The 25,059-nt window shown below is 37.7% G+C and overlaps 2 protein-coding genes across 2 annotated transcripts in view; one reads left to right on the top strand and one right to left on the bottom strand.

Annotated features, from left to right (window-relative positions):
- LOC125092831 (arylamine N-acetyltransferase 1) overlaps window positions 1-19,884 on the bottom strand; it is a 46,612-nt gene extending 26,728 nt beyond the window's left edge. Inside the window, exon 1 of the mRNA XM_047717276.1 lies at window positions 19,828-19,884. The gene's annotated coding sequence lies outside the window, so the exon portion shown is untranslated. The remainder of the gene's footprint in view (window positions 1-19,827) is intronic.
- A 3,973-nt stretch (window positions 19,885-23,857) lies between these two features.
- LOC125092830 (calmodulin-1) lies at window positions 23,858-24,763 on the top strand. Its single transcript, XM_047717275.1, has one exon. The coding sequence runs from the start codon at window positions 23,878-23,880 to the stop codon at window positions 24,325-24,327; it is 450 nt and encodes a 149-aa protein (XP_047573231.1). The 5' UTR covers window positions 23,858-23,877; the 3' UTR covers window positions 24,328-24,763.
- The last annotated feature ends 296 nt before the right edge of the window (window positions 24,764-25,059 follow it).

Raw genomic sequence — 25,059 nt, 5'->3', positions numbered from 1 at the left:
AACTACTAGAAATCATACAGCAATTCAGTAATGTGGCAGGATATAAAATCAATGCACAGAAATCAGTGGCTTTCTTATACACTAACAATGAAACAGTAGAAAGGGAAATTAGAGAATTGATTCCATTTACTATAGCTCCAAGAGCCAAAATATACCTGGGATTAAACCTAACCAAAAAGGTAAAGGATCTGTACTTGAGGAACTACAGAACACTCATAAAAGAAATCGAAGAAGACACAAAAATATGGTAGACCATTCCATGCTTATTGATCAGAAAAATAAACATTGTTTAAAATGTCTATACTGCCTAGAGCAATCTATACTTTCAATGCCATTCTGATCAGAATTCCACAAGCATTTTTCAAAGCGCTGGAACAAAGAATCCAAAAATTTATATGGAACCAGAAAAGACCCCAAGTTGCTAAGGAAATATTGAAAAAGAAAAAACTGGGGGCATCACATTGTCTGATTTTAAGCTTTACTACAAAGCTGTGATAACCAAGACAGCATGGTACTGGCACCAAAACAGACACATAGACCAGTGGAACAGAGTAGAGAGCCCAGATATGGACCCTCAACTCTATGGTCAAATAATCTTCGACAAAGCAGTAATAAAATATGCAGTGGAAAAAAGACAGTCTTTCAATAAATCGTGCTGGGAAAATTGGACAGCTATGTGTAGAAGAATGAAACTTGACCACTCTCTTACACCATATACAAAGATAAACTCGAAATGAATGAAAGACCTCAACGTGAGGCAAGAATGCATCAGAATCTGAGAGGAACACATAGGCAGTAAGCTCTTCAACGCCAGCCACGGCAACTTCTTTCAAGATATGTCTCCAAAGGCAAATGAAACGAAAGTGAAAATGAACTTTTGGGACTTCATCAAGATCAAAAGCTTCTGCACAGCAAAGGAAGAAGTCAATGAAACAAAGAAGCAACCCACGGATTAGGAGAAGATATTAGCAAATGACAATACAGACAAAAGGCTGATATCCAAGATCTATAAAGAACTTCTCAAACTCAACACACACAAAACAGATAATCACGTCAAAAAAATGGGCAGAAGATATTAAGAGACAATTCTCTAGTGAAGACATACAAATGGCTAACAGACAACTGAAAAAATGTTCATCATCATTAGCCATCAGGGAGATTCAAATCAAAAACAATTTGAGATTGAGATGTGAGATGGCCAAAATTAACAAGATGGTAAACAACATGTGTTGGAGAGATTGTGGAGAAAGGGGAACCCTCTAACACTGTTGGTGGGAATGTGAGTTGGTGCAGCTACTTTGGAATACAGTGTGGAGATTCCTTAAGAAATTAAGAAATAGAGCTACCCTATGACCCTGCAGTTGCACTACTAGTTATTTACCCCAAAGATACCGATGTAGTGAAAAGAAGGGCCAACCATACCCCAATGTTCATAGAAGCAATGGCTAAAATCGCCAAACTGTGGAGAGAGCCAAGATGCCCTTCAACAGATGAATGGATAAAGAAGATATGGTCCATACATACAATGGAATATTATGCCTCCATCAGAAAGGTTGAATTCCCAACTTTTGTATCAACATGGATGGGACTAGAGGAGATTATGCTGAGTTAATTATAATGTGGTTTCACTTACTTACAGAGCATAAGGAATAACACAGAGGACATGGGGAGATGGAGAGAAATGAGTTGGCAGAAACTGGAAGGGGAGATGAACCATGAGAGACTGTGGACTCTGAAAAACAAACTGAGGGTTTTTGTGGGGAGGCAGTAGGGGGTTCTGTGAGCCTGGTTGTGGGTATTATGGAGGGCACATATTGCATGGAGCACTGGATGTGGTGCATAAACAATGAATTCTGGAACACTGAAAATAAATTTAAAAAAAGAGAGAGAGAGAGCAGCTGGAACTAAAGATTGAATGGGTCAACCAGGAAATTAAAGAAGAATTTTAAAATTTTCATGGAAACAAATGAAAATGAAAACACAACAGTTCAGAACCTTTGGGATTCAGCAAAGATGATCCTAAGAGGGAAGTATATACAATATAGGGCTTTCTCCAAAAATAATAAAATTCTCAAATATATAGCCTAACCTTACTCTTAAAGGAGCTGGAAAAATAACAGTAAATAAAGCTTAAACTCCGCAGGAGAAGAGAGATTAATAAAGATTAGAGTAGAAATCAATGATATAGAAATTAAAAAAAAAAGAAAACAGTAACCCAGATCAACAAAAGTAGGATCTGGTTCTTTGAAACTATCAATTAAAATCAATAAACCCCTAAATAAACTTATCAAAAGAAAAGAGATAGGACCCAAATAAGTGAAAGAGAAAAGATCAGAACAAATACTACAGAAATACAAACCATTGTGAGTATATTATAAACAATTTTATGCCAACCTATTAGGCAATTGGAAGAACTGGATGCCTTCTTAGAAATATATAAACTACTGAAACTAAAACCAGAAGAAACAGAAATGTAGAAAGACCCATAACCTGAAAAGAAATTGAAGCAGTAATCAAAAATCTCTCAACAAACAAAAGTCCAGTGCCAGATGGCTTCCTAGGGGAATTTTCCCAAATATTTAAAGAAGAATTAATACTTTTTCTTCTGAAACTCCTTCAAAAAGCATTAAGAAAGGACAACTTCCAAATTCAATATGGCCAGTACTGTCTTGCTCTCAATGCCAGACAAAGACCCCACTAAAAAGGAAAATTACAGACCAATATCCTTGTGAGTATTGATGCAAAAATTCTCACCAAGATACTAGCTAATAGTATCCAATAGTGCATTAAAAGGATTATTAACCATGACCAAAAATAAATTCCATTTTGACATGGTGCAAGTCTGGTTCAACATGTGCAAATCAATCAGTGTGATACACCACATTAATAAAAGAAAGGACAAGAAACTTATGGTCTTCTCAATAGATGCAGAAAAAGTATTTGACAATATACACCATCCTTTCTTGATGAAAACTCTCTGCAATGTAGGGATAGCAGGAATATACCTCAATATCATAAAAGCCATATATGAAAACCCATAGTGAATATTATCTTCATCAGGGAAAAATTGAAAGATTTCCCTTAAGTTCAGGAAACTGACAGGGATGTCCACTCTCACTATTGTTGTTAAAGGTAGTACTAGAGGTCCTAGCCTCAGCAATCAAAAAAAAAAAAAAAAAAAAAGACATCCAAACTGGCAAAGAAGAAGTCATATTTTCACTCTTGCTAGATGACATAATACTCTATTTAGAATCCCCCCTCCCAAAATACCAAAAAATTGCTAGAACTGATAAAGGAAATAGCAAATTTGCAGGATTAAAAAAAAAAAATCAATGCACAGAAGTCAGTAGTACCTCTGTTCATTACAAATGAGGTAGAAGAAAGAAAAGTCAAGGAATTGATCCCATTTACAGTTGCTCCAAAAAACTTAAGATATCTAGGAATATACCTAGCCAAAGAGGTAAGATATCTGTGTTCTGAAAACTATATAACACTTATGAAGGAAATTAAGGAAGACACAAAGGAGTGGAAAAACATTCCATACTCACGGATAAGAGGAAAAAATATCATTAAAATATCTGTTACCCAAAGCAATCTACACACTCAGTGTAATCCCTATGAAAACTGTCAGCATTTTTTATAGAGGTGGGACAAACAATCCTAAAATATTTATGGAACCAGAAAAGAACCTGAATAGCCAAAGGAATGTTGAAAAAGAAAACCAAAACTGGTGACATCACAACTCCAGATTTCAAGCTCTATTACAAAGTTGTAATCATCAAAACAGTATGGTACTGGTACAAACACAGACACATAAGTCAATAGGACAGAATAGAGACCCCAGAAATGGACCCACAACTCTATGGTCAACTAATCTTCAACAAAGCAGGAAAGACTATCCAATGGAAAAAAGGAAATTTCTTCAACAAATGGTGTTGGGAAAATTGGAAAGCCACATGCACAAAATGAAACTAGACCACTTTCTTACACCATATACATAAATAAACTCAAAATGGTTTAAAGACCTAAACATGAGATGGGAAACCATCAAAACTTAGAGGAGAACACAAGCAGCAACATCTTTGACCTTGGCCACAACAACTTCTTGCTAGAAAGTTCTCCAAAGACAAGGGAAACAAAAGCAAAAATGAACTATTGGGACTTCATTGAGATAAAAAAGTTTTTGCACAGCAAAGGAAACAATCAACAAAACTAAAAGGCAATCTACAGAATGGGAGAAGATACTTGCAAATGACATTACATATAAAGGGCTGGTGTCCAAAATGTATAAAGAACTCCTCTAATTCAGCATCCAAAAAACAAATAATCTGGTCAAGAATGGGAAGAAGACATGAACAGATATTAGAACAAATAAGACATACAGACACATGAAAAATTGCTCAACATCACTTGGCATCAGGGAAATACAAATAAAAACTATAATGAAATACCACCTTGCACCAATAAGAATGACTAAAATTAGGGGCACCTGGGTGGCTCAGTGGGTTAAGCCTCTGCCTTCGGCTCAGGTCATGATCCCAGGGTCCTGGGATCGAGCCCCACATCGGGCTCTCTGCTCAGTGGGGAGCCTGCTTCCTCCTCTCTCTCTCTCTCTCTGCCTACTTGTGGTCTCTATCTGTTAAATAAATAAAATCTTTTAAAAAAAAAAAGAATGACTAAAATTAACAAGTCAAGAAACAACACATGTTGGTGAGGATTTTGTGAAAGGGGAACCCTCTTACACTGTTGGTGGGAATGCAAACTTGTGTTCTCACTCTGGAAAACAAGATGGAGATTCCTCAAAAAATTAGCAGTAGATCTGCCCCACCCAGCAATTACACTAATAGGTATTTTTCCAAAGGATACAAACATAGTGGTTCGAAGGGGCACATGCACCCCCATGTTTATAACAGCAATGTCCATAGTAGCCAAACTATGGAAAGAGTCCAGATGTCCATTGGCAGATGAATGGGTAAAGAAAATGTGGTTTAGTGGAAATCACACAAATGGAATAGCAAAAAGAAAAAGGAACAAAAAACAAGGATATTTTATGGACTCTAGAACAAAACCAAGCATGTGAACATACACATTACAAAAGTTCCAAAAGGAGAATAGAAAAAAAGGGGGTGGGGGGAGACAGAAATCCTATTTGAAAAAAATAATGGCTATAAACTTCCCTAACATGGCAAACAAAACAGACTTCCAAGTCCAGGAATTGTAGAGAGTCCAAAGTGAGATGACCCAAAGGGATATTTATCAAGATACATTATAACCAAAGTGTCAACAGTTAAAGAGAGAATCTTAAAACCAGGAAGAGAAAAATAACTAGCTATGTACAAGGGAAAGTTTCATAAGAATATTAGCTGATTTTTCAGCAGGAAATGCAGGCCAGAGGGAACTATACAATATATTCAAAGGACTGACCAACAAAACTTACAACCAATAATACTCTCCTTGGCAAAGTTATCACTTCGAATTAAAGAAGAGACAAGAAATTACCAACCAGGAAAAAGAAAGAAAGATTACCCAGACAAGCAAAAGCTAAAGGAGTTCAATATCAAACAAACCTTGCAAGCAATGTTAAGAAAAAAAGAAAAGGTCGTACATAAATTTAAAGAAAAAGATCATAAAAGAAAAAAAAATTCCCTGCTAAAGATAAATATATAGTAAAGTTAATGGACTAGCCATGTACATTGCTATCATGTAATCTAAAAGACAAAATAAAATAATCTAGAGATGTAATAATTAGTAAAATAAAACAATAACAAAATTAATAATAATAACAAAATAATAACATGTAGAATATGATATTAAAAACATAAAATGTAGGTGGTAGTAAAATGTACTTTTAGGATGCAGTTGAACTTAAGCAACCATCAATTTAAAATTTTAAATAGTCTGTTATATATATATACATATAAACCTCATGGTTACCACAAAACCAAATATCTATAAAAGATACACAAAAGAGAAATAAAGGCAAACATAGTACTGGGGAAAGCCAGCAACTAGAAGAGAAGAGACCAAGAGAAGAAAAAAAGAACAAAGAACTACAAAAACAACCAGAAAACAATAAATAAAATGGCAACAAGTACATACTTGTCAATAACTACTTTAAATGTAAGTGAAGAAAATGCTCAATCAAAATACACAGGATAGGGGCGCCTGGGTGGCTCAGTGGGTTAAGCCTCTGCCTTCTGCTCAAGTCATGGTCTCAGGGTCCTGGGATGGAGCCCCGCATTGGGGTCTCTGCTCAGCAGGGAGCCTGCTTCCCTTCCTCTCTCTCTGCCTGCTTCTCTGCCTACTTGTGATCTCTGTCTGTCAAATAAATAAATAAAATCTTAAAAAAACAAAAACAAAAACAAAATACACAGGATGGCTATATGAATAAAAATAACAAGACACATATACATACTTTATATGAGAGACTCTCTTTGATATAAAAACACAAAGACATACTTAAAAGAAGATGGCAGAGGAGTAGGGGACCCCATTTCAATTGTTCCCCTCAATTTAGCTGGATATCTACCAAACCATTCTGAACACCCATGAAATCAGCCTGAGTTGTAAGAATATACATCTGGATCTTTACAAGCAGAAAAACACCAGCTGTCATGAGGTAGAAAGGGCAGAGTTGTGAATCTTCAGGGAGATATCTGAAGATAAACAAGGAAGAGGGAGCCTCCATAAGCTGGCTCCTGGAAAGTGATGTAACACTGGAGAGCAAAAGCGTCCTGCACTGGGGACCAGGCAAAAATTCACAGAACAGTAGCAGCTGGGAAAGAGCTTTAGAGCAGTGCTCAGACAGGACCCAGAAGCTATGGCTTCTTGTGATTTTAGAAGCACAAAGGGCAGGGACATGCCTGGGTCTGGGATGACCTCTGAGAGAGTCTCTGAGAGAGTCTCTGCACATCTTGGGAGGTGGCGGTTTTTACAAGAGCATACAGAAAAGGAGTCTGTGTCCTGGAGGGTTTATTGAAGGGAACAGACTGAGATTTCTCTGTTCTGGGACAGAGATTTTGTTCCAGCCATTTTTTGCTCTAACCCTCAAAAGAGGCACAAAAACCCATCAGAGAACAAAAGCTCAAAAAAACTGGTTTCCACGGAGACCATCCCCTCCCCCACAGGGGGCAGGGCAACTCTGCTTGGGCATTGTCACAGTACCACAGTGCCACAGTGTGGCAGGACCCTCCCTCAGAAAACAGTTTGGAAGAACAAGAGGAAGACAACCCTATGGTCCCCATAAAACTGTAAAATCCCAACACCAGGAGAAAATAGTATATTGAGCTCACGTCGTTGTCTCACAGCTTGTTTATTTTTCAGCTACAACTCTCATTTTCTTTTTATTCTTTGTCTTGTGCTTCTTCTCTGTTTTTTTCTTTTTACCTTTCTCTCATTTCAACTAGAACTTTAATATATCAATGTATATTTCATAGTAACTTTTTAACTTGTACTTGTAACTTTTTAACTTTTATAACTTCACACCTATATTTTTTAATAGATATATGCTTCAATTAGTCCTTTTTTCCCTACTCAATATTACCTTTATATATATACAAGTTTTCATTTCCCTGTAACTTTGGGAAATAGTGTCCTCAAAAAAACAGAATAAAAGACACCTAAAACAACTGAACCACCCCACTTTGTCCACACTGAGAAATTATAGCTCCTCCTCCTCTCACCCCCTTTTTTTAAATTTTAATTTTTTCAAATTGTTTTAAATTTTATAAATTATATTCTTGTGTTTCATTTTTGCTTTGTTTCTTCAGAGATGGCTTCAGACCACTCCAAATTTTCCTAGGCTGCATCTTGCTTGGGTCATGGTTGATATTTTGGATGCTGTACAATTCCTTCAAACATCCCTCAAAAGAATGACTAAGAGGAACTCTCAACAAAGAAAAGAACCAGAGACAGTGGCCTCTGCCACAGACTTAATGGATATGGATATAAGAAAGATGTCAGAGATAGACTTCTGGGTAGCGATATGACATCAAAAACTAGGCTTGAGAAAACTATTAGTGACAATATAGAATCTCTAAGGGCAGATGTGAGATTTAATCATGCCAAACTTAAAAATGCTATGAATGAGATATAGTCTAAACTGGATATGCTAACAGCAAGGGTAAATGAGGCAGAAGAATGAATTTACTTAGAAGATAAGCTGATAGAAAAGAAGAAAGCTAAGGATGACAGGGATAAACAGCTATAAGCCCTTGAGATCAGACTTAGATCAATGATGCAATGAAACACTCCAATGTCAGAATTACTAGGATCCCAAGGGGGTGAAGAGAGAGAGAGAGAAAGAGAGAGAGGGAGAGGACTAGAGGGTATATTTGAGCAAATCATAGTTGAGAACTTTCCCAATCTGGGAAAGGAAACAGCATTCCTGTCTATGAGGCAGAGAGGACTCCTCCCAAGATCAATAAAAATAGACCAACATCTCAGCATATAATAATAAAACTTGCAAATCTTGGAACCAAGGAAGCTCCCCTGAGAGCAGCTATGGGAAAGAGGTTTCTCACATACACTAGGAAAAACATCAGAATAACCTCAGACCTATCCATAGGGACATGGCAAGCCAGAAAGGGCTGGCAAAACATTTTCAGGGTACTAAACGAGAAGAACATGCAGTCAAGAATACTTTATTCAGCAAGGCTATCTTTCAGAATGGACAGAGAGACAAAGAGCTTCCAGGATGGGCAGAAACTGAAAGAATATATGACTACCAGGCCAACCCTGCAAGAAATATTAAGGGGGATTCTATAAAAGAAGAAAGACCTCAAGAGTAATATAAACCAGAAATTTACAGAGATCACCTATGGAAACAGGGACCTTACAGGCAATATGATGGCACTAAATTCATATCTTTAATAGTTACCATCAATATGAATGGCCTAAGAGCTCCCATGAAATGGCACAAGGTTGCAGATTGGATAAAAAGACAGGACCCACGCATATGCTGTCTATTAGGAACTCATTTTGAACCTAAAAGTACATTCAAACTGAAAGTGAAGGGATGGAGAACAATTTTTAATGCCGACAGACCTCAAAAGAAAGCTGGGGTAGCAATTCTCACATCAGACAAATTAGATTTTAAACCAATGACTTCAGTAAGAGAGATCATATTTATAGGGTCTATCCCACAAGAAAATCTAACAATTTTAAATATCTGTGCCCCCAACATGGGAATAGCCAACTACCTAAACCAACTGTTAACCAAAATAAAGGATCATATTGGTAATAATATATTAAGAGCAGAAGACCTCAACACTCCACTCACAAAAATGGACAGATCATCTAAGCAGATCAATAAAGAAACAAGAGCTTTGATGACACGTTGGACCAGATGGACATCACAAATATGTACAAAATATTCTACCCTAAAACAACAGAATAATCATTCTTCTCGAGTGCACACAGTCCTTTCTCCTGAATAGATCACATAAGGGGTCACAAATCAGGTGTCAACTGATATCAAAAGATTGAGACTATTCCCTGCATGTTATCAGACAACAATTCTTTGAAACTGGAACTCAGTCACAAGAATAACAAAATGGAAGGAATTCAAACATTGGAAATTAAAGACCATCCTTCTAAAGAATGATTGGGTCAACCAGAAAATCAAAGAAGAACTTAATTAATGGAAACCAATGAGAACAAAAACACATCAGTCCAAAACCCAAGGATACTGCAAAGGCAGTCCTAAGGGGGAAATATTTAGCCATACAAGCCTCTCTAGAAGCTAGAACTAGAAAAATCCGAAATGCACAACCTAACCTTATATTTAAAGGACCTAGAGGAAGAACAGCAAATAAAGCCTTAACCAAGCAGGAGAGGAGAAATAACAAAGATTAGAGCAGAAATCAATGAAATAGAAACCAGAAAAATAGTAGAACAGCTCAAAGAAACTAGAAGCTGGTTCTTCGAAAGAATTTATAAGATCAATAAACCTCTGACCAGACTTACCCAAAAGAAAAGAAAAATAAACCCCAAATTAATAAAATCATGAATGAAAGGGTTGAGATCTCAACTAACACCAAGTACATAGAAACAATTATTAGAAATTATTACCAGCAATTATATGTCAACAAATTAAGCAGCCTGGAAGAAATGGATACCTTCCTGGAAACTATGAAGACTGAAACAGGAAGAAATACACAATCTATATAGAACAATAACCAGTAATGAAATTGAAGCAGTAATGAAAAACCTCCAAAAAACAAGAGTCTGGGGCCAAATGGCTTCCCAGTAGAATTTTACCAAACATTTAAAGAAAAAATAGTATCTATTCTACTGAAGCTGCTTCAAAAAATAGAAACAGAAAGAAAACTTCCAGTCTCTACGAGGCCAGCATTACCCTGATCTCAAAACAAAGACCCATCAAAAAGGAGAATTACAGACAAATAATCCTGAGGAACACAGGTGCCAAAATACTCACCAAGACCCTAGCCAATAGAATCCAATAGTACATTAAAAGGGTTATCCAACATGACTAGGTGGGATTTATTCTTGGCAAGCAAGCATGGTTCAACATTCACAAATCAATCAACATGAAAGATCACATTAATAAAAGACAAGAACCATATGATCCTCTCAATTGATCCAGAAAAAACATTTGACAAAATACCATATCCCTTCCTGAGTAAAACTCTTCAGAGTATAGAGACAGAGGGAACATTACTTAATATCATAAAAACTATCTATGAAAAGCCCACAGTGAATTTCATTCTCAATGCAGAAAAACTGAAAGCTTTTCCCTTAAGGTCAAGAACATGACAGGGAGGCCCACTCTCAGCACTATTGTTCAAAATAGTATTGGAAGTCCTAGAAACAGATATCAGAGAAGAAAAGGAAATAAAATGTATTCAAATTGGCAAAGAAGAAGTCAAACTCTCTCTCTTCAGATGAAATGAAACTTTATGTGGAAAACACAAAAGACTCCACCCCCAAAATACTAGAACTCATAGCAATTCAGTAATGTGACAGGATACAAAACTAATGCACAGAAAACAACTGCTTTTCTATATAGTAAGAATTAAGCTGTAAAAAGAGAAATTAAGGAATCGATTCCATTTACAACAGCACCAAAACCATAAGATTCCCTAGGAATAAAACTAACAAAAGAGCTAAAAGATCTAGAAACTACAGAACCCTTATGAAAAATATTGAGGAAGACACAAAAAGATGGAAAAACATTCCATGCTCATGGGTCAGAAGAATAAACATTGTTAAAATGTCTATGCTCTCCAGGACAATTTACACTTTCAATGCCATTCCTATTAAAATACCACTGATATTTTTCAATGAGCTGAAACAATCCTAAAATGTGTATGGAACCAGAAAGAACCCTAATTGCCAGGGGAATGTTGAAAAAGAAAAACAAAGCTAGGGGTATCACGTTACTTGATTTCAAGCTTTATTACAAAGCTATGATCACCAAGACAGCATGGTACTGGCATGAAAACAGACACATAGACCAATGGAACAGAGTAGAGAACATAGAAATGGATCCTCAACTTTCTGGTCAACTGTCAACAAAGCAGAAAAGAACATCCAATGGAAAAAAACAATCTCTTCAATAAATGGTGATAGGAAAATTGCACGGCCACATGCAAAAGAATGGAACTAGACTACTCTCTTACACCATACACAAAGATAAACTCAAAATGGATTAAAGACCTCAAAGTAAGACAGGACTCCATCATAATCCTAGAGGAGAACATAGACAGTAACCTCTTCAACATCAGCCACAGCAACTTCTTTCAAGACACGTTTCCAAAGGCAAGGGAAGCAAAAGCAACAATGAACTTTTGGGATTCAACAAGCTAAAAAGCTTCTGCATGGCAAAGGAAGCAGTCAACAAAACTAAGAGGCAACCCACGGAATGGGAGAAGATATTTGCAAATAACATTACAGATAAGGGTTGGTATCCAAGATCTATAAAGAACTTTTCATATTTAACACCCCAAAAAAAAACCAAATAATCCAGTTAAGAAATGGGCAGAAGATGTGAACAGACACTTCTCCAAAGAAGACATACAAATGACTAACAGACATGAAAAAATGTTCATCATCATTAGCCACCAGGGAAATACAAATCAAAACCACAATGAAATATCACCTTATGCCAGTTAGAATGGCGAAAATCAATGAGTCAGGAATCAACAAATGTTGGCCTGGATGAGAAGAAAGGGACACCCTCCTTACATTGTAGGTGGGAATCCAAGCTGATACAGCCACTGTGGAAAACAGTATGGAGATTCCTCAAAAAAAATTAAAAATAGAGTTCCCTATGACCTAGCAATTGCACTACTGGGTATTTATCCCAGATACAGGTGTAGTAAAAAGAAGGGGGAAAATAAGTCAAGCAGAGAGAGTCAATTATCATATGGTTTCACTTATTTGTGGAGCATAACAAATAGCATGGAGGACAAGGGGAGATGGAGAGGAGAAGGGAGTTGAGGGAAATTGGAAGGGGAGGTGAACCATGAGAGACTATGGACTCTGAAAAACGATCTGAGAATTTTGAAGGGGTGGGGGGTGGGAGGTTGGGGGCACCAGGTGGTGGGTATTGTAGAGGGCACGGATTGCATGGAGCACTGGGTGTGGTGCAAAAATAATGAATATTGTTATGCTGAAAAAAATAAAAAATTAAAAAAAGAGAGAGAAAGGTTAATAAACATTAGATGCTCAAAGGAAAAAAAAAAAAAAAAAGAAGGGGGAGATGAGCCCCAATATGCATAGCAGCAATTCCACCATAGCCAAACGTGGAAGGAGCTGAGATGCCCTTCAACAGATGAATGTATAAAGAAGATGGGTTACACATATACAATGGAATATTTCTCAGTCACCGGAAAGGATAAATACCCACCATTTCCATCGACATGGATGTAACTGGAGGGGATTCTGCCAAGTGAAATAAGTCAATCAGAGAAAGACAATTATCATATGGTTTCACTCGACCGTAGGGGAAGGGAGGGAAAACAGAAGGTGGCTGGGCGATTCAGAGAGGGAGACAAACCATGAGAGACTATGGACTCCAGGAAACAAACTCAGGGTTTCAGAGGGGAAGGGCATGGGAGGATTAGGTAACCAGGTTATGGGTATTAAGGAGGGCACGTGTTGTGATGAGCACTGGATGTTATATGGAACTAATGAATCAGTGAACACTACATCAAAAACTAATGATGCTAATGTTGGCTAACTGAATATAATTAAAAAAAAAGAAAAGAATAAATTCTTAGAAAAAATTTAATGGGCACCTTGGTGGCACAGCCAGTTAAACACTCAACTCTTAGTTTCAGTTTATGTTATGATCTCAAGGCAGTGAGATCTAGCCCCACATTAGGCTCCTGGCTCCCCATAAAATCAGCTTAAGACTCTCCCCACACCTTGTCCCTCCCCCCTGCTTTCTTTCTCTCTCTCTAAAATGAATAAATAAATCTTTAAGAAGAACAAAAAAGTCTAAAAGTAATGGGACATAAAAAGATATTACATGTAAAGGGAAATAAAAAGGAAACTGGGCTAGCAATAATTATATCAGAAAAAATAGATCTTAAAACGAGTGTAATGAGACCAAAAAAAGTGCATTACATAATGATAAAGGGATCAATACAACAAGAGGCTATAAAATGAATATCTACACACTGGATTAGAAGCACCTAAAAACATAAAACAATACTGACAGACATAAAGTGAGGAACTGACAGTCATGCAATAATAACAGGAGATTTTAAACATTTCACTAACATCAATGAATCAACCATCCAGAGAGAAAATCAATAAGGAAACTTTGGCCTTAAATGACATATTAGCTGGAGCACTTAGATACAGATAAAATATTCCATCAAAAACAGCAGAATACATATTTTTCAAGTGCACAAAGAACATTCACAAGGACAGATTGCATTTTAGGCTGCAAACAACTCTCAGTAAGTTTAAGAAGACTGAAGTCATATCAACTATCTTTCCTAACCACAAGAGTTTTAAACTTGAAACTTGAAATCAATTACAAGAAGAAACCTTGAAAAAAAAAATACAAACATGTGAGGTTAAACAATATGGGTCCACAAAAAAAAAAAAAAAAAAAAGTCAGAAGAAATCATATTAAAACTCAGGACAAATGAAAATGGGAACAAAATATTTCAAAACCTCTGAGATGCAGCAAAAACAGTTCTATTAGGGAAGTTTATTTCAATACAGGCCTATCCCGAGATTAAAAAAAAAAAAAACAAAAAACTCAAATAAACAATCAACCTTACATCTGAAGGAACTAGAAAAAGGACAAAGTCCAAAGTTAATAGAAGGAAAGAAATAAAAATTAGCAAGAAAATAAATAAAATAGAGACAAAAAATTTTTAAAAATCAATGAAAGTAGGAGTTGTTTTACTGAAAAGATAAACAAAATCACAAACATTTAGCCAGATTTAACAAAAGGAGAGAGAGAGAGAGAGAGTGCCCAAATAAGTAAAATCAGAAATGGGAGAGGAGTTACAACTGATAAATAAACAAAGAGTAATAAGGGACTACTTTGAGCAAGTGCCTGCCAACCAGTGGGACAAGCTAGAAGAAATGGATGAATTCCTCTCTTCCAGGACTGAATCAGCTGAAATGGAAAATCTGAGTAGACATATTACTATCGATGAAATTGAATTAAAAAAAAAAAAAAAAAAAAAAACAGAAGCTCAGGACCAGATGGCTTCAAAGATAAATGCTACCAAATACTTAAAGAAGAGGGTTGCAGAGGGAGGGAGGTGGATGGGATAACAGGGTGATGGGTATTAAAAAAGGCATGTGATAGAGTGAGCACTGAGTGTTATACAGAACTGATGAAGCACTGAACATTACAACAAAAACTAATGATGTGTTATATGTTGGCTAATTGAACTTAATAAAAAAAATTGTCAAAAAAGAAATTTGTTTTGATGTAGGATTGGAGGTGAGACCCTAAATTTTCTATGAGTAAAAACATTCACAAAAATATTTCTCTTGAAAACAATTTTTTAAATTTTTAATTGGTTTTATCTAAGAAAGCTTAATTTTTACTGATTTTCTTTCTTTTTATGAAATACAATGAGATCTTCTAATCCTAAATTATGATTAATTTTTTTGTCTTTTTTTTTAGTCAAGGGAAATTTATAATATCTTTGTTTATTAATTCTGTTCCACACAATTATAGACAATGCTTACAAAAATATATATAAGAAAATAAAGAAAAGTCAATACCTATCCTGATGAAAATATTCCAAAAGAATGAAGAGGAATGCTTCCAAAATCATTAAAGGACACCAATATTACCCTGATCCCAAGACCAGGGAAAGACACCACAAAAAAACCAGAAAACTATAGGCCAGTATTCCTGATGAACAAAAATGCAAAAATCCTCAAAAACTATCAGCAAAACAAACTCAATGATACATTAAAAGGATCATCACCATGATCGACTAGGATTTATTCCAGAGATGAAAGGATTGTTCAACATTCACAAATGAATCATAGTAATGTGCCATATTAACAAAAAAGGATAAAAACCATATTTTCATCTTAATAGATACAGAAAAAAGCATTTGATAAAATTCAACTGTCATTTATGACAAAAACTCTCAACAACCTGAGTATAGAAGGAACATATCTCAACATAATATAGAACATGTATGACCAAGCAACAGCTAACATCATACTCCATGGGGAAAAGATGAAAGCTTTTCCTCTAAGATCAGGAGTAAAACAAGGATGCCCACAGTTGCCACTTTAATTCAACATAGCATTGTAAGTTCTAGCAATAGTGTCAGAGAAGAAAAATAAATGAAAAAAAGAATCTAAATGGAAATAACAAAAAAGATGTTACTATTTGCAGAAAACATGATATTTATACACAAAACTCTACAGACTCCACCAAATAAACCCCTATTAGAATTAATAAATGAATTCAGTAGGGTTGTAATATACAAAATTAATATACATAAATCTATGGCAATTCAGTCAGCTCTTCGACATCAGTAACTGATAGGGGTTAGTGTACAAAATATATAAAGAACTCACAAGCTCATTATCAAAAAAAATTGAAGAGGAGGGGGGATGGGAGGTTGGGGGAACCATGTGGTGGGTATTAGAGAGGGCACGGATTCCATGGAGCACTGGGTGTGGTACAAAAACAATGAATACTGTTATGCTGAAAATAAATTTTAAAAAAATGTTTAAAAAAAAAACAAATGAAAAAAAATCCAGTTAAAAAGTAGGCAGAGGACCTAAATAGACATGTTTCCAAAGAAGACATAAAGATGCCCAACAGACACATGAAAAGACACTCAACATCACTAGTATCAGGGAAATGTAGATCAAAACAGCATTTTATTTTTTTAATTTTATTTTATTTATTTTATTTTATTTTATTTTATTTTATTTTTTATTTTAGCCATTCTAACACCTGTTAGAAATAATGATAGTTACCAAGGATGTGGAGAAAAAAACCCTCTTGCACTGTTGGTCAGAAAGTAAGCTAGAACAGCTACTGTGGAAAACAATGAGGTTTTGAGGTGTCTCAAAAATTTTAAATGGAATTATGATGGGATCCAGTAATTCCACTACTCAGTATTTACCCAAAGAAAATAAAAACACTAATTGAAAAGATACATACATGCTTATGTTTACTGCAGAATTATTTATAATAGCCACATGCAAAAGAATGATTCTGGACCACTTTCTTATAATATACATAAAAATAATCTTAAAATGGACTTAAATGTGGGAACCCAAACCATAAAACTACTATAAGAAAGCATTCACAGTCAGTTCTTAGTCATTGGTTTGCACAATATTTTTTTTGATCTGTTTCTTCAGGCATTGGCAACAAAAGCAAAAATAAACAAATGAGACTACATCAGCCAAAAAAAATTTTTTTTTTTTAGATTTTATTTATTTATTTGTCAGAGAGACAGGGAGTACACACAAACAGGCAGAGTGGCAGGCAGAGGCAGCAAGAGAAGCAGGCACCCTGCCGAGCAAGGAGCCCAATGGGAGACTCAATCCCAGCACCCTGGGATCATGACCTGAGCCGAAGGCAGCAGCTTAACCAACTGAGGCACCCAGGCGTCCCAGCCAAAAATTTTTAACAGCAAAGAATACTATCAACAAAATTAAGGCAACCTACTGAATAGGAGAAAATATTTGCAAATGATATAGCTACTAAGGGGTTAATATATATAATACATAAAGAACTCACAAGCTCATCATCAAAAACAAATGAACAAACAACCCAATTAAAAAATAGGCAGAGGCTCTGAATAGACACGTTTACAAAGACACACAGATGGTCAACAGACACATGTAAAGATGCTTAACATCACTAATCATCAGGGAAATACAAATCAAAACCACAATGAGATATCACCTCACACCTGTCAGAATGGCTAGTATCAAAAAAAAAAAAAGGCAAGAAATAGCAAGTGTTGGGGCACATGGCTGTCTCAGTTAGTAGAACATGTGACTCTTGATCTTGGGGTCATGTGTTCAAGCTGCACATTGGGCATAGAGCTTACTTTAAAAAAAAAGAAAGCAAGTGTAGATTAAGATGTGAAGCATAGAGACCCTTGTACACTTTTGGTACAGTATGGTAGTTCCTAAAAAAAATTAATAATAGAATTGCCATGCAATCCAGCAATTCCATTTCTGGGTATTTATGTGAAGAAAATGAAAACATTAATTCAAAATTTGTTGAAGTTAATTGCAGAGTTATTTATAATAGCCAAAATATAGAAGCAATCTAACTTTCCATTAATAGATGATGGATCAAGTAAATGTAAATTTATACAGTGGAATATTACAATATACAGGACAGGGAATATAGATAATATATGTAACAATTTTGGATGGTGACATATAGCAGCTGGGTTTATCTTGGTGATCATTTCACAATGTACATATAAATTTTGAATCACTGTGTTGTACACCTGAAACTAATATAAAATTGTATGTCTATTTACTTCAGTAAAAGAGAAAATTTAAAATATTAAATAAAAAGCTTCCAGGTAAATTCAAAGTACAATCGAATTTGAAAATTATTGTGAAGAGACAGAATTCTCACTCTTTCCCATATGAGCTACATAATCTCAGACAAAAACTCTTGCCACTCTGTTCCTCAGATTATTCCCCTATGTACTTGTGCTCAAGTACATTTTTCAGTATCTGCTTTCAATTCTTTTGAATATGTACCTAGGAATAGAATTGCTGAGTTGAATAGAAGAATTTTAGGGAGTGCTCTTGAATGATTTTTCTTTCTATATGCTTTTCTTTTCTTTTCCTCTTCCTTCCTTTCTTTTCCCATCCTATCCATTCTGCTTTGGCTCTGAAGACCACCACAAGGACACTACAGCCCAACCCACTCCCAGGGGCAAGTGGCCAGCACAGCAATGTTCCAGATGGAAAATAAGAAGTTGCCAGGCAAGCCATTCCCACAGACCATCCTTGATCTGTCACTGGAAATCCTCACACAGGAAAAACAATTGGTACAGTTAAATACAGTTGGAATGAGCCCCAGGAAGTAGGAAGTTCTGAGAGTTTTGTTTTTCTTTTGCTTTTGCCCTCCTCAGGAGGAGAAATTCAGACTTGAAGGTAAAATCTGCCTATTTTTATTTTTTTTTTTAAGATTTTATTTATTTGTCAGAGAGAGAGAGGAGAGCGAGCGAGCACAGGCAGACAGAATGGCAGGCAGAGGGAGAAGCAGGCTCCCCGCCAAGCAAGGAGCCCGATGTGGGACTCGATCCCAGGACGCTGGGATCATGACCTGAGCCGAAGGCAGCTGCTTAACCAACTGAGCCACCCAGGCGTCCCATATCTGCCTATTTTTAAAGTTGGATCTGAACTTTTTAAACTTATAAAGGGCAAACAAAATAAGTCTCTGTATAGAATGCAGCCTATAGTTGACAGTTAATTTCTTTTGGAGTGAGAGAGGGCCAGCCTGTTTTGTGACTGAGAAACTAAAATGAGGGCCTTGTGAAGGGAAAGAGAAGCTTATTTTTAAAAAGCCAACAGATATGTTGTGGAAATCATGCCAAAGTCTGGAAGCAGTGTCCACAGTAGATAGCTCAATGGGCCCCTTGCTCCTGGGGCTGTCTGCTTCAGCAGGTTCCTCTCTCCTATGAAATTCTGTACCTCTGTGCTCAGTGCCAACAGTGAAGGAGGTTATTCCTGTCATTATGGCTCCTGAGAACCTCTCCTCTAATCTTCTTTCCAACAAGATGGGCTTTTCTTCAGGAATCCCCTTAAACATTGCAGACAGGGCAACCTAGCCTTCCTGGACATTTGGGATTATTAGAGAATTTCTGACCAGCTAATGTAGGAGGAGCAGGAAATATGAACTTGCTGCCTATAGGGCTGAGCTCTTTGGGACACAGCAAGTTGGGGACAGAGGAGGTGGAAATCACTCTTTCAATTATCCAAGAGGGAAATACCTGAAGCAGTCACTATATATATTAGATTTTATACACTTCTTTAATCCACACAACAATCCTAAGTAAACTCTCTTGTTACCTCTATTTTACTGATGTACCAACTGACTTTTAGAGATGCAGAGTGACTTGCCCACGTCCTCACAGCTAGTTTGTGATGTGGCTGTGACTATAACCCCTATAACCAAGGCAGTTTAAATCAAGTGTCTGTTATTTTATATGCTGTATAGTAGGTATAGCATAAGGATTCAAAGTATGTGTTAACCAAACTTTCTGAACCACCATAGGACCTGAAATTCAGGAGAATATCATGTCTAGTCCTCCAGACTCACATTTAAGACAGGATTAAGCCCCAATTTCAAAGCATAAACAAGTCACTTACCAATCTCCGCTAGAACTAATAACAAGGAACCAGGCTGACTGCAGTCTTCCCACTTCCAGCACCAGTACAGGAAGTAGTCAGGAAAGCCCTTCCCGGTTTTCTAAAATGCTCCGCCCCCAGAGTTGAGTTAAATTCACCTAGAGATCTCTGGGAAATGTAGTTTTGGGCCTTACATTGTGTTTGTGTGCAGCTTATTCAAATCCATTTATTGAAAAAGAGTGGGGAGCTGTACTATCTGATGAACCCTAGCCACAGTCTGTAAGGTTGTGCTTGACAGAGTTTCTGCTTTTATGGAGTCCAAAACCAGATGTCCTATGTGTAATGTGGAAGGTGAGAGTTTTGATGGGGTCCAGGAAAAACAGATCTATTAACCTAGAGGAGGCAGAAGATGAAAATTTTAAACCACTCTCCTCAGTTTATGACACCTTTCTTCATCAAGTTCTGTGAGGCCCCTCAGTTTCTATATTTCTTTTTTATCCCCCATCTTTTAGTCTCGTTACTCACTGCACCTTAAGGCACTGTATAGTCTTTCTGAAACATGTCCACATATGTGGTATGGATGTGATATATGTAATGTGGTTTCTTTTCTGCTTGTGTTTTAAATTTACATTAATGGGAAAGGAGGGGCAAGATGATGGAGAAGAAGGAGAACCTGTTTCAACCAGTCCCCTGTGTTGGGTCAGCAGGCTCCAGGAGTGCAGGAGGAACAATAGAAATGGCCCCTGGAGGCCGCTGTCTTCCAGCCTCCTCCGCCCCCCTTTTCTTAACCCTTGACTCTCCTGCCAAAAGGATGTATGCCCAGGTCACGTCTCTATAGGTAACCCAATACCTATGCAGGAAACAGAAGTATCAGGACCCCCCACCCCATACCCTCCTATCACCGAACACCCTACCATATATGGATGTGAGCCCATGCCCTACCTTGGCCCAATAAAAGACCCCCGCCAACTCCCTCCCAGTGCAACTTCCCTGAGTCTGCTTTCCAGAGTCACAGAACCTCCCTGAGGGTGCCCACCCCCTCCTGGTGAGACTTTCCTGGTTCCCCTTCTCCTGAGCCCTGAAACTTCATCGGAGAGTGCCTTTAATAAATCTTGCCTTGTGCCTACCTCGCCTGGTGTTGTGTTTACCTCACCTGCAAAACTTTACACCCTGAATTGAGCTAAATATCTACCATAACACTCTGAGCACCCATGAAATCAGCCCAAGATATAAGATTATACACTTCTGAACCTCTGGGGGGGGGGCAGGAGATCATCAGTGAAGAGGTAAAGTGAAGTGGGAGCACTCAGACCCATATCAGAGGACAAACAGAAAGGGGAGGGAGCCACCAGAAGCAACCCATTGGAAAGTAATACCCCAATATGAAGGTGTCCTGGGCTTGGGGACCAGCATTAACTTGGAGTCTGGTTAAAAGTTCTCAAAAAGAGGAGCGCCTGGGTGGCTCAGTGGGTTAAAGCCTCTGCCTTCAGCTCAGGTCATGACCCCAGGGTTCTGGGATCAAGCCCCACATTGGGCTCTCTGCTCCGCGGGGAGCCTGCTTCCTCCTCTCTCTCTCTGCCTGCCTTTCTGCTTGCTTGTGATCTCTGTCTGTCAAATAAATAAATAAAATCTTTAAAAAAAAAGATTTTAAAAAGTTCTCAAAAAGAATATAGGATCTTAAGGGGAAGTGGTGGAATTGGGTGGCCACAGGCATGGACCTAAGCCCACGGTCCCATGGTGGTCACACTCAGCACGCATCCATGCGTGAGAGAGCCTGGTGGGGGCTCCTGGCAGTGGTCCCTGAGCTCACGGCTTTCTGTTGCTTGCACCACCACTGGGGCCACACACCTCTGTCTGCACCTGAGAGTGCCCAGTGCAGGCTCTTGCCCAAGGTCCCTAGATTTGCAGCCTTCCACAACCTGAGCCACTGCCAGGACTGAATGCACCTGGCATGGGCGTGGTCTCCAGAAAGCAGTCCGGGCAATGGCAGCCACCAGGATTGTCTTGCCCCAACGAATATCACTCAGAGTTTTAGTGGCACAGGGTTATGGAAAAAAGTGGGGTCCATGGGCGACCACTGAGACTGTGGCTGGGAATGCACACCACCTGAGGGAGGTTGCAGTGTTCAGTGGAGTTTGCAGAGGGGGAGTTTGTGTGTTCTGGACCATCCAGAGAGGAGCAGACTGAGGTTTCTCTCTGAGGCAGAGGTCTGGGTGCAGACAGTTTACTTTGCATTAACCCTCCAAAAAGCTGCAAAAACTACCAAAGAACAAAAACCTCCAGAGAACAAGAGCCTGAAAAACCCATTTCCACAGAGCCAAGCCCCTTAATAGGGGCCAGGGCAATGCAGTCCAAGCAAGATGGACTGAAAAACAATGCGGCAGGTCCCTTCCCCAGAAGGCAAGCCAAAAGAAGAAGAGTACAATAACCACAAGGTCCCCATAAAACTGTAAAACCCCAACATCAGGGGAAAACAATATATTAATCTCCCGGTATTGCCCCCAAACCTGTATATTTCATAGATACAACTTTTTAAAAAATTGTTCTCACAATAATTCTTCTTTTCTTTTTTTATCCTACTTCCCATTATAAATAGATGTTTAATACAACATATTACATAATAACTTTTTAACGTGAAATTTTTTTCATACATATACTTGTGTTTCTTTTTCTTTTTAATATATACAGATATAAGCTTCAAGTAATCCTTTTTCCCTATTCAATACTGCTCCTATATATAAACCAGTATTAATTTCCCTATATCTCTGGAAAGTTGAGTCCTTTGACAAAGATAACAAGGTATAAAAGGGAAGAACTGAGGGGCACCTGGGTGGCTCAGTAGTTAAGCGTTTGCCTTCAGCTCAGGTCATGATCCCAGGGTCCTAGGATCGAGCCCCGCATCAGGCTGCCTACGCAGCAAGGTGCCTGCTTCTCCCTCTTCCACTCCCCCTGCTTATGTTCCCTCTCTCTCTGTGTCAAATAAATAAATAAAATCTTTAAAAGGGAAGAACTGAAATAAACTTACTCACCCACATGGAGCATTTCTAACCTCCTTTCCATCTTATTCTTCTGTTAGTGTTACTGTGTATTTGTCTTTGTTTTTGTACTATATAAATCTTATTCATGGAGTTCATTTTGGCTGGGTTTTTCTTTTCTTTTCCTTTTTTCTCTTCTTTTGCTTTTGTTAGTCTTTCTTTAAAAAAAGATTTTATTTATTTATTTGACATAGAGAGAGATCACAAGTAAGCAGAGAGGCAGGCAAAAAGTGGGGGGAGCAGGCCCCCACTGAGAAGAGAGCTCTATGCAGGCCTCTATCCCAGGACCCAGAGACTATGACCTGAGCTGAAGGCCGAGGCCTAACCTACTGAGGTACCCAAGCGCCCATACTTTTGTCAGTCTTTTTATTGGTTCATTTTTTTCTATGTCCTTTATAAACCTTAACTTTTTTGGGCTCATTTTGGCTTTTTTTTTTTCTTTTTTTTTCTCTTTCTCAACGAGGATAGAAAGACCTTCAGACACTTAATTGTGCAATTCACAAGTCATATATCCAGAGAAGATGTCTTAAGAGCAGCTAGGGAGAAGAGATTCCTTACGTACAAAGGGAGGGACATCAGAATAACATCAGACCTAGGAGCGCCTGGATGCTCAGTGGGTTAAGCCTCTGCCTTCGGCTCAGATCATGATCTCAGGGTCCTGGGATTGAGTCCCTCATTGGGCTCTCTGTTTTTGCAAGGAGCCTGCTTCTTCCTCTCTCTGTCTGCCTCTCAGCCTATTTGTGATCTCTCTCTGTCAAATAAATAAATAAATAAATAATCTTTAAAAAAAAAAATAATAACATCAGACATCTACACAGAAACCTGACAAGCCAGAAAGGGCTGGCAAGACATATTCAGGGCACCATATGAGAAGAACATGCAGTCAAGAATATTTTAATGGATGGAGAGATAAAGAGCTTCCAAGACTGGCAAGGTTTAAAAGACTATGTAACCACCAGGCCTGCACAACAAGAAATATTAAGGTCGGGGTTTCTATAAAAGAAGAAAGAATCCGGAGACCGGTAGCGCTTGCAGCATGGCTGACCAACTGACTGAAGAGCAGATTGCAGAATTCAAAGAAGCTTTTTCACTATTTGACAAGGATGGTGATGGAACTATAACAACAAAGGAATTGGGAACTGTAATGAGGTCTCTTGGGCAGAATCCCACAGAAGCAGAGTTACAGGACATGATTAATGAAGTAGATGCTGATGGTAATGGCACAATTGACTTCCCGGAATTTCTGACAATGATGGCAAGAAAAATGAAAGACACAGACAGTGAAGAAGAAATTAGAGAAGCATTCCGTGTGTTTGATAAGGATGGCAATGGCTATATTAGTGCAGCAGAGCTTCGCCATGTGATGACAAACCTGGGAGAGAAGTTAACAGATGAAGAGGTTGATGAAATGATCAGGGAAGCAGATATTGATGGTGATGGTCAAGTAAACTATGAAGAGTTTGTACAAATGATGACAGCAAAGTGAAGACTGTACAGAATGTGTTAAATTTCTTGTACAAAATTGTTTATTTGCCTTTTCTTTGTTTGTAACTTATCTGTAAAAGGTTCCCCCCGCTGTCAAAAAATATGCATGTATAGTAATTAGGACTTCATTCCTCCATGTTTTCTTCCCTTATCTTACTGTCATTGTCCTGAAACCTTATTTTAGAAAATTGATCAAGTAACATGTTGCATGTGGCTTACTCTGGATATATCTAAGCCCTTCTGCACATCTAAACTTAGATGGAGTTGGTCAAATGAGGGAACATCTGGGTTATGCCTTTTTTTTAAGTAGTTTTCTTTAGGAACTGTCAGCATGTTGTTGTGAAGTGTGGAGTTGTAACTCTGCGTGGACTATGGACAGTCAACAATATGTACTTAAAAGTTGCACTATTGCAAAACGGGTGTATTATCCAGGTACTCGTACACTATTTTTTTGTACTGCTGGTCCTGTACCAGAAACATTTTCTTTTATTGTTACTTGCTTTTTAAACTTTGTTTAGCCACTTAAAGAAAATCTGCTTATGGCACAATTTGCCTCAAATCCATTCCAAGTTGTATATTTGTTTTCCAATAAAAAAATTACAATTTAAAAAAAAAAAAAAAAAAGAAAGAATCCAAGAGTGACATATAAAAGAAATTTAGAGAGACACTCTAGTGTAGAAACAAGGACTTCACGAGCAACATGATGTCAATAAAAACGTATCTTTCAATAATC

This window comes from Lutra lutra, chromosome 2, assembly GCF_902655055.1.
Source record: "Lutra lutra chromosome 2, mLutLut1.2, whole genome shotgun sequence".
NCBI classification, from domain to species: domain Eukaryota; kingdom Metazoa; phylum Chordata; class Mammalia; order Carnivora; family Mustelidae; genus Lutra; species Lutra lutra.
Note: the sequence above shows the minus strand (reverse complement) of the source record. Positions and strands in the feature narration are given on the sequence as shown.

Coding starts and splice junctions, on each gene's coding strand:
- LOC125092830 (XM_047717275.1), top strand. CDS start 23,878: ATGGCTGACCAACTGACTGAAGAGCAGATTGCAGAATTCAAAGAAGCT.